This window comes from Staurois parvus, unplaced genomic scaffold, assembly GCF_062004578.1.
Source record: "Staurois parvus isolate SC_StPar_1 unplaced genomic scaffold, SC_StPar_1.0 ptg000562l, whole genome shotgun sequence".
NCBI classification, from domain to species: Eukaryota; Metazoa; Chordata; class Amphibia; order Anura; family Ranidae; genus Staurois; species Staurois parvus.
In genome coordinates this window covers 2,483,169-2,501,040 of record NW_028318358.1, presented here as the reverse complement: position 1 = coordinate 2,501,040, position 17,872 = coordinate 2,483,169, and the positions used below count along the sequence as shown (strand labels likewise).

Genomic DNA, 17,872 nt, shown 5'->3' with positions numbered 1-17,872 from the left:
GTAGGCAAATTGATCCATGAAAGTGACATTTGGTTAGGTTATTCTATGGGATTACCAGACAGTAAATTAACCGTATGAAGGAAAATATCAGTCTCTTCTTTTACACACTATGTAGATTCATTGATATGATTTCTTGGATAAAACATTTACATTGGACTTACCTTCAGCTCCGAGAGAAAAGTCATCATCCAAACTGTTTGCTTTGCTGATAAGCCCTGCAGGTAACAACATGATTTATTGAGTATATCATATGTTATAGGATGCTGTAATGCAGTACTAAATACGAGTACAATAAGAGTAGCTTGCTAAAATATATTTTGTAAACTCTGCTTTTAGGGGCATAAGTAAAAATCACAGGCCCCATAGCAAAATTTTGATGGAACCCCCACTTCCGTATTCGGCATCCTTAAAGTGATATCAACGGTTAAACTGAAAAATAATAAACATCTTATACGTACCTGCTCTGTGCAGTGGTTTTGCACAGAGCAGCCCAGATCCTCCTCTTCTAGGTTCCCACGCCAGCGCTCCTGGCTCCTGCTCTTCTCCGAGTACCCCATGGAATCCACTTGCTATGGGGATACCTGTGTGTTCTCACTCCCAAACCCCACTCTTTATGTCCCTAAAACACACAGAATGGAGCTCAGCCCCGCTCCTGCTCCCTCCTCACTGACTGTGATTGACAGCAGTGGGAACCAATGGCTCCCACTGCTGTCTCTCAGCCAATGAAGAGGTAGAGACCTGGGAGAGCTGAAGCTCATGAGCACAGCATTGGATTGAAATCAGACTCAGCTAAGTAATAGAGGGGGCTGTGGGGGGAGCTGCATACTGAAGTTTTTTTATCTTGATGCACAAAATGCATGATGGTAAAAAAACCTTAATCTTCCAGAACTACTTTATTTTGCATTTACAATCACTTTAAGAGATTCAGTAGCAATCTTTTCTGTACAAACTACAGAATTTTGTACAATTAGGACACTCTGTCTTTAGAGCATTCATGGCAACTGGTAACATTTGAAAAACGTAGAAGAGACAAATAGGAGAAAGTAAAAAATTATGTGTTTAAACATAAAAAATTAGCTATAACAGCACAAAGCAACATGTTTACTTTATGTCTCGTCTCCCACAACATATACTTACCTTCCCATCACTTCCCATTACTTCGGTCATCTAGTAAGTATTGGGAAGTTGGGGACTATTCAAACTGGAAAAGCCCCCTTTATGCTGATCTATGCTTACTATGCAGTTCACACCTTGCACACATCACAAAAATAGGCAGTGCATCATATCCTGCTGTCTATAAAGCCACACATTATTGAAGTTTATGTATGAAACCATTCCCTCTGTGAAATCTCTCACACATCTGTAAACATTAAGGGCCAAACCCAACGCTTGTGATGTGGTGTATTGCAGTAACACAGACATCAACATGCACATTATCACAATGCACATTACATATGTTTTGTTACATGCATTTTTTTGCACATTGAGGAGCCATTCATTTTGAAATGCACCAGAGCAAACTAAGGTAACACAGCTTTTATACACATGTGTTGCAGCCCACCACAATGCACGGTAATACTGTGGTGCTCTGCATTAAAGAAAACGTTTCCCATTTGATTTGGTCCATTCTTCTGTGTTGGCAGTCCATTCAAAATGAACGGACTGCCATAAAATTCGCCCACCGTTTTTCAGTTTTGCTGTTTTTCCTCCCATCAGTTAACATTTTGCTGTCTATGTCTGTTACTGGGGACATTTGTTTTCACTTCCTGTCCCAGTGAAGCAACAGGACATTTCTACATAGTAAAGGAATTACCAGCTTGAACAATTATCAAAGGAAAATGTGCCCCCACTGGAAAATGTACCCTTACTTTTTGTCTGAGTGACAATGGTCAGCATGGCAAAAGGATATGGTAGATCTACTTTACAAGGATACAGGAAGCAATAAAAACATGTCAGGGGTTCTAATCCTTCCTCCTGTATTCAGAGCTAAAAAAGGTTTTGCTGTACATACATGTAGTGCACCCCCTAAAGAGCCACTGGTCCTATTTCCCCCCTTAGAGCATACACAGCCAGGCACACGGCTTTTCCAGCATTTTTCCTTTGGCTCAATAAATCAGTCTAGGGGTTTCTTGTTTGTTTTTTTTGGAGAACAATGTACTTGGATAGGGATAGGGAGCATGGAATACCCCAATCCCACAGGTTCTCTATGCTGATGGTGACCTGTACTGCTTCCAGAGTTTAAAAGCAACACACTGTTGCACTTGCAGCACTGGGGTCTTGTACTCACTTAGCCACAGGATCATCAGTTGCCCCCTGCCGATATCCACTGGGGTCTTCCTAGTGAGGGAGATATAGACTCACACCTTCTCCAGACAACTTAGGCTCTCAACCACAGCTTCCTCCTGGGCTTTCTCCCATGAGCTTTCCTCTGACTTAACTGGATCCCTGGACTAGGATTTGTAAATAGGCTGCCCAGCTAAGCCTAGCTAGGACTTCAGTGTCTTCTGGCTGGCTACCCTCCAGACTGCTGCCCCAGGGGGCAGAGCCTTTTCACAGGGGTCTCCTCCTGCAGAATTGTACCCAGGAACACTGCACCACTCCCCACTGCTCTGGCCTCAGACTAATTATGGACCATCTGGGAAAACCTCCTCAGGGATTGGCTGAAGTCAAGTAAATATTTAGGCTGCAGACTCTGTCCTTCCTCTCACTATGTTCTAGAAATCATTAGTTTTCATGCTAAAAATTTAAAGTAAACTTGAATAATTATTTTGTTATCTATCATTCCTGATTAGCACCAATGCAGCACATGCTTGCTTTCTTCCATCCTCATCTACACATCTAAAAGCGCAGACATGCTTCTGCAAAATTCACAGTTCAACTGTAATTTGCAGGATTTTCTGTAGAAGAAAATGGTCAGATAATGGCTGCTTGAAACTGAACCGAAGATGATAAGAGAATTTCATGAAGTGGGTTTTATCTATCATTTCAGAATCTAGAAATGAATAGGATTTCCTGTTTTGACTTTATGTTATCACAACTGTCTAAACGATTTTATTTTAGGGATCATAGTGACATTCATCATGCTTACTGACCAGTAAGAAATCTGGTTCAGATTATGAGTAAAAAATGGTTTATTGACAAACAGGGAGAGGGCAAAGTATAGTACTAGGGTTACAGACTTGTAAAAGTGTACTAGGCAGTGAGCAGATCAGTTCTATGTATCTGTAGAGATTGGGCAATGTATAGTTTGGAATAGGTATCTATCCTCTCTAGACTATGGGTCTCCAAGCTTTCTAAACAAAGGACCAGTTTACTGTCCTTCAGACTATAGGGAGGCTGGACTGACTGACACCTGCGGCATTAGAAAATTCCCCAGCATCAATGGGAGTAAACAGTGCTTCTGGCTTGGCATTCAGTGGGAATAAAAACATTATTAATTGTACCCCATCAATAGTATCAATGGAAGGAATAGTTCCCCGTTGTTGGTGTCAGTGGAGGGAATTGTGCCCTATCTTTGGTATCAGTTGGAGAAATAGGGGGTTATTTACTAAAACTGGAGAGGGCAAAATCTGGTGCAGCTCTGCATAGAAACCAATAGGCTTCCACGATGGAGACCCACAGTAGGGGGATTTATGAAGGAGATAGGAAGAGAGAGATGGCTGGACTTTCTGAGTTCAAGGTTATTTGCACTGAATTGGTACAATAGTCTGAAATGCTAAAGAAGTGGCTGTAAAGAGTGTTATCCTCTTACCTCACAGTAAAAACATTGAACTGCTATCTATGAGTCCATTCGATATTAAAGAAGGTGGGCTTCAGGCATGGAGTATGTGAGACACAGTATGGCAGAGTTTCTCCTATTTACAGGTATCTGCATATTCTAACCATAGAAGAAGTGGGGTCCAGTCCCTGGTCAGCTCAGCGGGAGCTGGTGGCAAATTGGGGCTACCAACACACTTGTGGTCCAATGCTTTATCATTGCATATGAACTACAGTGCACATTCCGGGGAATAGCACTCTTCAGATATGAACTCTTGTGTTTTAAACTGACTCTGTCACTAGTATAACAAAAATGGAAATAGCGCCACCCATTGAAAGAAGAATAGGAACACTTACTTCTCTAGCGGGAGGTAAGTAAAATCTTCACTCTCTTGAAGAGCTCAGGCACCACTGCTGTCTGACACACTTACAGTATGCCTGCCAGATGCCTGGTCCACCACTGGAAAATAAAAATTGTACCCACTGCCCAACAAAGAGGTGAGTATTCCTTTAGGTCTTTTACAAGTTTGCATTATTTTTTCAATTGTGGTATACAAGTGACAGGGCTGATTTAAGCCAGACCTGTGCCAGCTGTTGTGTACAGTGAGCTATTGAGTTTAATGCAGCACATGTACACTGGATGGGAGTGAGTACTTGTTAGACAATAGGAAAACCTGTATGCCCAGGCTCTACCCCGGATTCATAGTCTATAATTACCTTTGTGATGTAGTAACCCTTCTTCAGAGACAGTTTCCACAGATGAGCTGTGTGACAATAAGAATTAATCATTTAAAATAACCTTTACGAAATATAACATATATTTAGAAAAAAAAACATTTCTGCTTACATTGTAACAATTACAAATAGAATAATATTTTATCAGGATAGAAGTATCAATATTACACTATCTGTTTTTAAAGCAGAGCTCCAGTTAAAGATAAAAAAATAAAAGTCAGCAGCTACAAAAACTGTCACTGTCACAAAACACAGCCACTTACCTGTCCCACGATCCAGCGGTGTACTCATTGCAGCCAGTTTCACTGGGCATCCTCACTCCCTGGTGCCGGCTTCCTAAGTGTTGGCACCCAGGTGTGACAGCTTGTGGCTTTGTGAATGGCCCCGTAGTTTTCTGGGATCTGGCATGTGTCCCAGAAGACTACAGGGTGGGAAGGGGGAAGGACAACTTCTGCTTCCGATTGTCTAGGCGAATGCAGTGGAAGTAGGAGTGTGTACCTGTCAAAATCGAGTACCTGCTCCCCAAAGGTGCCATTTCCTCATGGGGAGTGGTGCCTATATATATATCCCTAATTCCATTGAACCATAGTGATTTATCCCTACACTTGTTCACTTCCTTTTCAAAATTAGGCCCACTATCTCCCAATGCCCGAGAGTGCATAACAGTCAAATAACAGAGGCCTGTAGTTGTTTATAAATCATTAACCACTTGCCCTCTAGAGGATTTACCCCCCTTCATGACCAGGCCATTTTTTGCGTTACGGAGCTGCGTTACTTTAACTGACAATTGCGAGGTCATGCAATGCTGCACTCAAATGAAATACTTTTTTTTCCAACTAATTGAGCATTCTTTAAGTGGTATTTGATCACCTGTGTGGTTTTTATTCTTTGCACTATAAGCAAAAAAAAAACAACAATTTTGAGAAAAAAACAGTATTTTGGACTTTTTGCTATTAACCACTTGCCTGCCGTGCACTTATACCCCCTTCCTGCCCAGGCCAATTTTCAGCTTTCAGCACTGTCACACTTTGAATGACAATTGCGCGGTCATACAACACTGTACCCATATGAAATTTGTATCATTGTTTTCACACAAATAGAGATTTCTTTTGGTGGTATTTTCTCACCACTGGGTGTTTTATTTTTTGCGCTAAAAACAAAAAAAGAGCAAAAATGTTGAAAAAAATTTAAGTTTTTCTTTGTTTCTATTATAAATTGTTGCAAACAGGTAACTTTTATCCTTCACTGATGTGCGCTGATGAAGCTGCACTGATAGACAACACTGATGGGCACTCATAGGCAGCACTGACGGGCACTGATAGGCACATTGATGGGCATTGATAGGCTGCACTGATGAGGTGGTACTGATAGGCGGCACTGATGAGCTGGCACTGATATGCAACAATGATGGGCATTGATAGGCAGCACTGATAGGTGGCACTAATGAGCTGGCACTGATAGGAAACAATGATGGGCACTGATAGGAAGCACTGATGGGTGGCACTGACTGACAGCACTGAAAAAATATCCCAATACGTGTAAATTAACTGTTTTTTTTCTACTAGTAATGGTGGCGATCAGTGACACCAATACAGTGATCAGTGCTAAAAAAAAGCACTGACACTGTACTAATGGCACTGGGCAGGTTAATGCGAGGGGCTATCAAAGGGTTAACTGTGTTCTGGGGGTGTTTTACTAGGGGGCGGGGTGTGTGTTCTTCACTGTAAGCACACTGATCGGGATGGCTATACTGTGCACAGCCATCCCGAGCAGTGTGCTCGAGCTGACAGGAAGGAAGATTGTTTCTCCCCGTCGCAGATGCTCGGTAATCACTGGGTGCCATCGGGTAATTACCGGCTGGGACCTGGTGATTGACATCCGCAGCCGCGAATGGCGGCGCGGGTAGGGCTTGCGTGCTCCCCCTACCCGGAAATACAAAATCACGTATATACATATATATATACATATATATATGTGATTCTGCGCACAGATGCTGCCCTGTAGCAGTATATCTGCTATAGGGCGGTCCTTAAGCGGTTAATAAGTAATCCTTCCTAGTTACGTGAGTTTCACATTTCAGAATGGCCAGATATAGACAGTGTTTTATATACTGAATCAGTGTACAAACCTGATCCATTCAGAAGGTAAACATAGTTATATATATATAGCCGTCCTGACTGTAAGTTTGTGTTTAATGGGTTCTGGGTACAGGAAACGAAAGTAAACATCTCATAATGTGTGCAGTATAGATGGTAGCAGTTGAAGCTTCCAAATTTAGTAACACTTATTTCAGAAAGTCAGCTTCCTGTTGTGTTTAACCACAATATATACGCTGTGAGAACAAAACAGTAAAAACACAGACAAGGGCCACAGACTTGTCCAGTAAAGGGATGCAAAGATTATTTGGTGAGTGTAGTAGTAACTGACAACAAAAAGAATCCCAAAAATTTATGTGAATGGATCAGTTGATGCAAAACTGATATTTTATATTTCTTGGAAGATACTAGAAAAGTTACACCACTGAACAATTTCCGTATGTTGGAGATCTTGGTGCTCGCGTTCCCATGTGTGCACATTTGCTGTGGCCCTTATGAGGGGTTCTCACTCTCCCTGTTGGATTTTTACCTTTTTTTTTGTAATGGTGAATGCACCAGGGAGTGCTGGAACACACAGAGTTGGACAAGAACACTCATACTCCAAGGTGTACAGGAAGAGAGTCAGGAATTATGGCAAGGAGATCTTGCTGTTAAAGTAACTATGCCAAGGGATATCTGGGTCTTGTAGGCTCCACCTATAATTTTAGGTGAAATTACATTTTAATTGCTAGCTACAGAATTATGTATTTTGAACACCACTCTTTGCTTTACCGAATACACCTTAGAGCATTCATTTATCTGAACTGTGTACACCACACCAGTACTATAAAACAAGCTTCTGATGAAGTCCGCACTAACTCTAGTAACCTAAAAATACAGTCAGGCATTAATTAAAGCCCATCTCCAAACCATTTTTTTTATTTTTGCATGTTTACTAGTGATCTTTCATAGGTTTATGTTTGTTGCATTAAGACAGCTCATTCATTTTGAATTAGCTACCAATGCACCACAATGTATGAAAAAAAACAGACATAAACCTGGGTGTCATGTAGCAAGTAAATGAATAAACCTCCCAGTAATGCTATTACTAGGCTGCAGGTAGAGGGAGCTCTAATGATTTGTAGTGTGACTTCAGGAGACTAATACTAACACGCTCATATTAAAGTCAGAATGAGCAAGTGAGCAACGTATGTTTTTTGTTCTCCTCTTGATACAGTTAATCACAGTTTGTTTAAGCTATCTTTGTTCAGTTTTGTGTTTGTTCTGACATTCACTCTTTCTGTTTAGTATCCTATATGTTGGTAATGGTAATTTTCTAATGAAAATTGATGTGCTTTTCCATGTGGCCTGCACTGCCACTATAAAGAAAGTAATTATCTGTATACTGTGATCCATTTCTGTTTAACACATTAAACTCGGAATGAGCAAGTGAGCAACATGTGTTTTGTGCTCTCCTCTTGATACAGATACTGCAGGCTGCATCCTTGTCATATCTCACACTCAGATCACTGATAATCCTGTAACAGTTGCATTGTACTAAAAAAAGGAATGCAAGAATATTTTTTTTGTGCATTAAGCTGCATTCACAGCCAATTATTTAAGGTGGCCATTGTCCCACAGAAACCTGCTTGTGGCTGTACCAGTAAAGGGATAGATGTAAAATCAGGAACTACTTACTTGCAGCCTTGAAGCCAGCCTTCTATTGTATCTACAGAATGTCCCTCTGGAAAAAAATATTTCTTATATTACAAATTATTAAACTCCAAAGAAGATACAAAGAACATTTTAAAAACCTTTGCTTTTTTAAATCTATAACTAGTCCCTCTGTGATGTGAGTGTTGTCTTCCCCCCCACCCCTTTGCTGTTGCTGTGTCTTATCTCTAGCCTCTTTTTTCTTTTTTTTTCACCGCTTCTGACATTCTGCTAAAACTTTGTGATTTGTATAGTACTGCTTGGACCTTGAAGAAAAGGACACTCCCTGTAAAATTGTATGTTAGTGCAAATTAAAAAAGTATCACGGACAGTACTCAATTGTTTCTGTCCCCTTTTCCCTGAAACAGATTTTGCACTCTCCAGTTTTAGTAAACTTCCCCCATAATGTTGGTTTCATTTTTGAAAAGGCTGAGGTTCATAAAGATGACATATGAAGGTATAACATGAAAAAAGGTAACTAGACAGCCCAAAACAACATTTATTCAGAATGTGGCATTATTTGCAGATATTTTTTGGCATGAAAGCGATAATAAAAGTATTAAAGAACCAAAGCTATATATGAATATTTATTAGGTCACCTAGAATTTCTGTACATTTTTATTCATCACTAACCATCCAGAAAAGCATCATCCAGGTCTTGAAAAGTAAATTCTGGCATAGTAAAAGGCACAGTGTCCTCTTCATCCATTGTACTGACCACGTGGCGTAGGCGTGTCCAGGCATCACGCCTTTCTGATGTCTTCAGGTGCTCCATTAATAAACAGGTCATGCCTTCAGATGGTAGGTGTATTACATACTCTATAAGATAGAATTGTAAATAGATACTGTGCCATACGGAGATTTCCAGAGAAATGAAGTATTCCATATTCCCAGAGATTTTTGTAGTAAAACAATGGCTTCCCATTAAAAAAAAATCTGTTGCTGTATTTAATTATAACTACATCTACACAGTTTTCTCATAGTCCCCCTGTAAAGTCCCACAGTTACCTGTTGAGCCTGCCAGTGACATCGAACCAGGGGCGGACTGACCATTTGGAAACTCGGGCACTGCCTGAGGGTCCGGGGTCAGTAGGGGGTCCCATGAGATGCCCCTGGTACCTTTTTCATAGGCTTTTTTGAGTTTGGGCAAGGACACAGGGGCCCCATTAACCCCTATTGCCCGGGGGCCCCATGAGTTGTCAGTCCGCCCCTGCATTGAACTAAAGCATTTTCCTGTGAAGGTGTGGCAACAATGCTGAACTGCTTGTGAATTCAGAGTAGAGCTTTTACTCTCATGTAGGCTGTTCCTGCTTGCTCTACAGTGGGTTAAGATTCAGAAGATATGGTTATATCGGCATTGTCACCACTGATTCACAAGACTGTAAGCTTGTCAATCAGCAGCTGGCCAAAACTAGTCCTGCCCACTGCTTTCTGGATTGACAGCACTGCCTCTGTTACTGAAAACCTCCCACTGTGAGCTGCAGTATCTGGGAGGGGAAGCATATGAGACACAAATGAAGGAGGATTCTTTTTGTACAAGCAAGAGGATTACTTTCATACAAAAGTCTATAACATTGAGGGCCTGCACTCATGGAGGTCATTTATTTTACTAGAAAAGGATTACTGTATATATCCAAAACATTTACAAAACACTTAATGGCTTTATTAAAATACAAAAACCTTTCTCTCAACCACATTTTCATTCATTTAAAAGTAGATCTGTCTTAAAACTCACAGAAGTACCCCATCAGCACCACTAAACTAGAAGTCTCTCCATCAAGGTTACAGTTAAAACCATTAACTTATATAATCCAAAATCCTTCAGCATAATTATAATATTCTATATATTAAGCATCCAAGTTCTCATCTTTTTTTTATAACTGACTTCTACTGATTTTCAATATAGTTTCACAGCAATGGTGAAAAATGAGTAATAAGTGATACAGCATAACGTCATTGTTCCTTACAAAATTGAGTACAAATTAGGTGTTATAAAGGAGAAGTACAGTATTTGAAAAAAATAAACATAAATACTCCCCTAGTGCAGGCCTTGAAATTTCTACTCGCCTGCTCGCCAATGGCAAGTGGAAATTATGGTGGGGGCGAGTGTGTCCCCCAGGGCCGTCTTGCTGAGCAGGCTCAGAGCTCAGCCCAGATCTGTCATTGTCACTGGGAGCCGTCAGACTGCTCAATAGCTGAGCGCAGTGAAAGCAAAGGAAGGAGTGTGTGCTGTGCTCTCTGCCTCCCCTTAGAGTGCAGCACCCGGCTCTGTGAGTGAACAACGAAGTACTGCAACTTTTTATAGGGTGTGTGTGTGTGTGTTTGTGTGTATATACATGTATGTGTGTTTGTGTGTGTCTGTGTATGCATGTACATGTGTATGAGTGTATGTACATGTGTGTATCTGTACTTGTGTCTGCGTGTATGTACATGTATGTGTGTTTGTACATGTGTCTGTGTGTGTTTGTGCGTATGTACGTACATGTGTCTGTGTGTACATGTGTCTGTGTATGTATGTACATGTGTCTGTGTATACATGTACATGTGTCTGTGTGTATGTACATGTGTCTGTGCGTGTGTACATGTGTCTGTGTGTATGCGTGTCTGTACGTGCCTGTGTGTGTATACATGTGTCTGTATGTGTGTGTGTGTGTACATGTTTCTGTGTGTCTATGTGTATGTACATGTCTGTGTGTGTGTACAGGTATCTCTGGTTGTGTGTGTTTGTTGGTGGCGAGTAACACTTAAGGCCTGGCTAGTAGCTCAGGACTTGAAATTTTAAGCCCTTCCCTAGTGGATGCAGCATCAGTCCCATGCTGCATCTGTTCCCCGCTGCCGCTAAGACTGAGAAGATCAGTGATCGCTCCTGTCTCAGTCTTCAGTGAGCAGAGAACCAGTGATCACCAGCTATCTGCTCTGCCCCTCCAGTACCTACTGGAGTGCCAGGCTGTGGAGGGGGCGGCAGAGGCTTATAAAGTGTATTCCTTATAAAGTGTGTAATGACTCAGCTCCTAGACTTTATTATATTTATCAAGTGAGTTATCAACTGAGGTATGGAGGTGAACAGTGAGATCCTCAATGTTTAACATCCTGAATCCTCATATGTACAGTGGGGAACAGAAGTATTTGAACACCCTGCGATTTTGCAAGTTCTCCCACTTAGAAATCATGAAGGGGTCTGAAATTCACATTGTAGGTGCATTCCCACTCAGAGAGACAGAATTTAAAAAAAAATCAGTAAATCACATTGTATGATTTTTAAAGAATTTATTTGTCTTGCACTGTGGAACATAAGTATTTGAACAACTGAGAAAAGCAGTGTTAATATTTGGTACAGAAGCCTTTGTTTGCAATTACAGAGGTCAAACATTTCCTGTAGTTCTTGACCAGGTTTGCACACACTGCAACAGGGATTTTGGCCCACTCCTCCACACAGATCTCCTCTGGATCTGTCAGGTTTCGGGGCTGTCCCTGAGCAACACGGAGTTTCAGCTCCCTCCAAAGATGTTCTATTGGATTTAATTCTGGAGACTGGCTAGGCCACTCCAGAACCTTGATATGCTTCTTACGGAGCCACTCCTTGGTTATCCTGGCTGTGTGCTTCGGGTCATTGTCATGTTGGAAGACCCAGCCACGACCCATCTTCAATGCTCTGACAGAGGGAAGGAGGTTGTTGCTCAAAATCTCACAATAAATGGCCCCATTCATCCTCTCCTTAATACAGTGCAGTCGTCCTGTCCCCTTCGCAGAAAAGCACCCCCAAAGCATGATGTTACCACCCCCCATGCTTCACAGTAGGGATGGTGTTCTTGGGATGCAACTCATCCTCCTTTTTCCTCCAAACACGACGAGTGAAGTTTAGACCAAAAAGTTCTACATTGGTCTCATCTGACCACATGACTTTCTCCCATGCCTCCTCTGGATCATCTAGATGGTCATTGGCAAACTTCAGACGGGCCTGGACATGTGATGACTTGAGCAGGGGAACCTTCCGTGCAATGCATGATTTGAAACCATGATGGAGTAGTGTTCTACCAGCAGTGACCTTTGAAACTGTGATCCCAGCTCTCTTCATGTCATTGACCAGCTCCTCCCTTGTAGTTCTGGGCTGATTCCTCACCTTTCTTATCATCAGTGATACCCCACGAGGTGAGATCTTGCATGGAGCCCCAGTCCGAGGGAGACTGACAGTCGTCTTTAGCCTCTTCCATTTTCTAACAATTGCTCCAACAGTTGATCTATTTTCACCAAGCTGCTTGGCAATTGCCCCGTAGCCCTTTCCAGCCTTGTGGAGGTCCACAATTTTGTCTCTGGTGTCTTTTGACAGCTCTTTAGTCTTGCCCATGGTAGTAGTTGGCCTCTGACTGACTGTGGGGTGGACAGGGGTCTTTAAAGAGCTCAGACAGGTGCTACTAAGTTAGATTAATGAGTGGTGTAGAGGTGGACTTTTTAAAGGCACAGTAACAGGTCTTTGAGAGCCAGAATTATTGCTGTTTCTTAGGTGTTCAAATACTTATGTTCAGCAGTGCAAGACAAATAAATTCTTTAAAAATCATACAATGTGACTTCCTGAATTTTGTTTTTAAATTCTGTCTCTCAGAGTGGGAATGCAACTACAAAGTGAATTTCAGACCCCTCTATGATTTCTAAGTGGGAGAACTTGCAAAATCGCAGGGTGTTCAAATACTTCTGTTCCTCACTGTAACTCTATGAGAGATTGGCCATCAGATATATATTTTGGAGAAGCTCTGGGGTCTGATACCAATGAAACAGAGTTTTGTATTGGTTTCCTTTATATAAAGTACAGATTGAGCTTTTAGTAGCTTGAGAACATATGAGTTAAAGTTCTAATTTTATTATAAATCTTCATTAAAACAATTGAGTATCATTTATATATTTCACAATTACTATAAAGGAAAGGGCACGAGTAGTCAGAATACAGTCATCCTGCACATCAGTAGTCTATTGAAATGGCATCCTACCACTCAATGCATGCTGGATATCCCTTATTTCTACGCAATTCATAGTCTTGTGGGCCTTCATACCACCCTGACTCCCACCAGGCACACCTATGATTAAATTGTTACATCAACACATTTCACCTTAAAAGCTAAGGCTTCCTCGGTATGTACATTGTGCATGTACTATCATCCTTTTAAAATGACAAATCCTGTCTGATAAAAACTAGGTTATCTCCTAGGGTGTCTATACCATGGCATATTCTTTTGAAGGCTTCCCAGTATCTTCGCACATATTGAGAATTATGTTCACTTAGTCTAACTTAAACTACTTGTCTCTGCCCTCTTTTTTATACCATCTCCACTTTAAATCACAAAATAAATCTACTGAGTAAAATTGTGATATTGACAACATAGCAATGCTCTGTGCGCTATATCCTTTAAATGCTCAGCCATGCAGATTTTAAATTTCATTTTTTTGTTCCCTATACAGATCAATATACAGCAACAAATCAAATGATAAATACCCTAAATGACTGACTATTTCAAAATGTATATTTTTTAAATATTTAGACCCATCAAAATTGGTAAATACATCTCCCATCTCTACATATCTACAAACAGAGCATGCTTAATATCGATGAATACCTTGTCTATTGTATTTAAATCCTTCTCCTCTGAGGCCTGGAATTCACTAGATACAAATAAAGCTTTCAATTTCTTCCCTCTTCTTGTGGTAATCAGGGGCCTTGGATCTACTATTTACGCTATCATTGGATTCATTTAAAGGATATTCCTAGTTTTTTTTTTTAACTATGGACTTCATTCTGTCATATTGGACATTATATCTACAAAGTAACTCTTGTTGTCATCATCACTCTGTTTTCTGTTTTTCTCATACAGTAGAGCACTACATTCCACCAGGACCACTTTCTTTTAGATTTGCCTAACTTTTGGAGTATCCACTTTTGGAGTGTACCCATTATTTCACTGCTTCTTTGTCAAATTCCTCATTTTAGAGAAGTTATCCATAAAGCATAGCTTTCTTCTTGATGGGGAGATGAAAACTATCTTTCTGTGTTTCTATTATGCAATCCTTCCATTTTAAGACACTTTGTATGATGTAGCAGTTTACTGATGAATGTACCCTGGTAATTTGGTGACAGTCTTGCCTATATGAAGCGCACAATACCGTGAACTTTGTATCTTATACTTGCAGGCTATACTCCTGACAAAGGGAATGGAAGTAGACAATGACTGGTGGGATTATTAATCATACCAATCATATCAATGCCAAGAATTGTAGATTAGGAAAGTATGTGGAATATCTTGCATGCATTAGGAGTGAGGGTGCCATTGCAAAAGAATACCAATACAGTAAATGTGATGTGAAAAGTCCATGTTCCAAGCAGGGGCGGACTGACAACTCATGGGGCCCCGGGCAATAGGGGATCATGGGGCCCCTGTGTCCTTGCCCAAACTAAAAAAAAGCCTATGAAAAAGGTACCAGGGGCATCTTATGGGGCCCCCTACTGACCCCAGGCCCTCGGACAGTGCCTGAGTTTCCAAATGGTCAGTCCGCCCCTGGGTCCAAGTGCTCATGAGCTGGTAAAATCTTTCCTTTATGCCTTACTTACAAGAGATGTTAGTGGTAGTTTGGAAAAGTTTCCTCTGGTCTCCTTTGATGGCAGATTTTACAGATTGTCTTTATGAATTGGTTTAGTGTAATGTAGGGAAAAGTGGTCCCAATATAGATGTCTACTTTTTAATTAATTTGCAATTGGACAACAGTTTTTTATCTTGAAATTACTGTGTTTTGTAACACTGTTTGTAGCAAAATAATTTACCTGCAGGCACACATTATGGCACCTTTAAAAAAAAAAACTTTGAATAAACAGGAATATTTGAATTTATCCAGTGTGCATGCTTATTAAGTATGAAAGGTAGAAAGCCAGCAGCCTAATTTCTGAAGTCAAGTTTATCTTAAAGTGGTTGTAAACCTCAGACATAAAATATGAACAAGGCAAATCCCTTTACAGTGTGTACTTGTCTCAATTAAGAGCACTAAGTGTAATTTCTGTGCACTGCCTTGTTCCTCTGCTATCCTCATAAATCACTTTTCTGACCCCAAGAAAAAAAAAGTGAGAGGAAGGGACCTTGAGGTCACATCTGGTGGTTGACAGCCTCAGCTGTCACACACTGTTCCTGTATGCTGTGGGAAGGAGGCAAAGCTCTTCTCTCTGAGCTCTGCAGTATGTAATGTCAGCTCTTTGCCTCTGTTTTCTGAAAGCTCAGACAAGCTTTTTAAGTTCTGGATTTTGAATGGATGTAGAGAAGAGAAGACTGCAGATAAACAGGTATAAATGATGTAGGAGAATTCGTTTCATCTTGGTGTATCACCTGAGACCGGTTACTTCACTGGGTATATGTAAGGGTTTACAACCACTTTAACCACTTCAGCTCTGGAAGGTTTTACCCCCTTCATGACCAGGTAATTTCTTTGCTATTTAGCACGGTGTTATTTTAACTGGTAATTGCTCGGTCAGGCAACACTGTAGCCAAACAAAATCCATTTAATTTTTTTTTCACACATACAAAGCTTTCTTTTAGTGGTATTTGATTACCACTGGTTTTTTACTTTGTATGATATAAATGAAAAACTGAACATTTTGAAAAAAAAAATATTTCTTCAAAAGTTTGGACAAAAATACATTCTGATACATGTCTTTGGTAAATAAAAAACCCAATAAGTGTATATTGATTAGTTTGCATGAAAGTTATAGCATCTACAAACTATGGTGTGTGTATATATATATATATATATATATATATATAATATAAATATATAGATATATAGATATATATATAGATATAGATATATATATATATATATATATATATAATATCACACAGAAGTGAGTACACCCCTCACATTTTTGTAAATATTTTATATCTTTTCATGTGACAACACTGAAGAAATGACACTTTGCTACAATGTAAAGTAGTGAGTGTACAGCTTGTATAACAGTGTAAATTTGCTGTCCCCTCAAAATGACTCAACACACAGCCATTAATGTCTAAACCGCTGGCAAAAAATCTGAGTACAAACTGGGTAAAGTTAAATATTAAATGGATGACATTGTCTCCAACATTTGTTCTCATTGTTGCCCTTACTTTTGATATTAAACACATACACACATATAAAAATACTCACGTTAACGGCATCTGTCTTTGAGCTGAATATTTCTTTTACCTTTTTAAACTTCCGAATTCTATTGGGACTATATAGAGGAAGAAACATAAATGTTTTCCTGCTATTCTTGGGTTTCCTGCGCCATTGGAGCCCATAGCAGCAGTCACATGACTTGCTGTACATTACATCCCGTACAGTAAAGGAAATGTAGTTTGGTGTGTGCTCAGCAAGTGATTCTGTGCTGCTCTTGTAAATTTTGCAATAGCCAAAAGACACAAATACTGCAATCTGTATTGTTTATCTGTTGTGTTTTCTGCACCTCTTCTATATGGATCTAAAAACGCAGTTCTCTACCCATATAACAATGTAAAATGTTTATAGGACTCACCTAATCTCTTTCGCCTCTGACTCACAACAGTCACACCAGATGATGAACAAGCACAGGAAGCTCAGTTAGATAATCATTTTGTAGCAATAAATTTTCAGAAACCACAAGTTATTTCTGGCACTCCCACCGCATGTCCTGTATTATTTTAATCACATGAGCCTTATGGCTGGTACACACATCCAGTTTTTTTTTGGTTTCCTCAGCTTTATCTGAATGGTATAATAGAAGTATAGCCACAATAGAACAAAATGACTTTCAGTCTAAGTTCATGCTTTTTAATTCTTTGAAAAGCATTTCAATGTGGATTGCTTTTCAGGTTGCGGTAGCCTCTATGAGACTTGTTGGCACTTTTTTTTTGCTGAATGAATATTTTCAACGGCAGTAATACAGCACACATGAAAGCCAAGCATTTGGTTTGTGGTTGTGGCTCAGCCCCTTTGACCTAAATGGGCCACTAATCAAATTGGCATGCCACATTAAATTTGTAGCTGTTATAATGTTTTGAGTCATGTGAACAGCATATCATGTGAATAGCCCCCTCTCCTCCAGCTGTATGGTAGGTTTTAGATGGGTGGTTGGGGGCGAATGGTAAAACCAAGGCTCAGCCACCTGCTATATCCCTGCCTCCAATGTAAAAGAGGCCTTAAAAAGGCTTAATTTGCATGCATAGCAGAAGTGCCACTTGTAAAATATTTAATCATAAGCTGTGATTACATTTAAACTACTCCAGGGGTGAACTGACCATTTGGAAACTTGGGCACTGCCCAAGGGCCCGGGGTCAGTAGGGGGCCCCATGAGATGCCCCTGGTACCTTTTTCATAGGCTTTTTTGAGTTTGGGCAAGGACACAGGGGCCCCATGATCTCCTATTGCCCGGGGGGCCCATGAGTTGTCAGTCCGCCCCTGACCTACTCTGAGAGAAATATGTAATTGCTGGCTTCTGTCTGATAATGCTAGTTATGGCTGTTACACTGACCTGCTGGCTTTGATAGAGAGAGAGTGGTGGTAATCTACATGTTTCTTTAAAGAGATTGTAAAGGATATTTTTTAAACAT

The 17,872-nt window shown here is 40.4% G+C and overlaps 1 protein-coding gene across 2 annotated transcripts in view; it reads right to left on the bottom strand.

Moving 5' to 3' along the window:
* The window catches only part of TESPA1 (thymocyte expressed, positive selection associated 1), a 31,229-nt gene extending 14,328 nt beyond the window's left edge, over window positions 1-16,901 (bottom strand). Inside the window, exons 1-5 of one of the 2 annotated variants that reach the window (XM_089691392.1) lie at window positions 16,819-16,901; window positions 8,913-9,098; window positions 8,265-8,310; window positions 4,474-4,520; window positions 162-215 (exon numbers count right to left, since the gene is read on the bottom strand). In XM_089691392.1, coding sequence (XP_089547518.1) covers window positions 162-215; window positions 4,474-4,520; window positions 8,265-8,310; window positions 8,913-9,069 — 304 coding nt within the window. In that variant the 5' untranslated portion in view covers window positions 9,070-9,098; window positions 16,819-16,901. Of the gene's footprint in view, window positions 1-161; window positions 216-4,473; window positions 4,521-8,264; window positions 8,311-8,912; window positions 9,099-16,451; window positions 16,714-16,818 lie in introns of those variants that run through there. The other variant, XM_089691393.1, reaches the window with a different exon arrangement.
* Window positions 16,902-17,872: the final 971 nt, after the last annotated feature.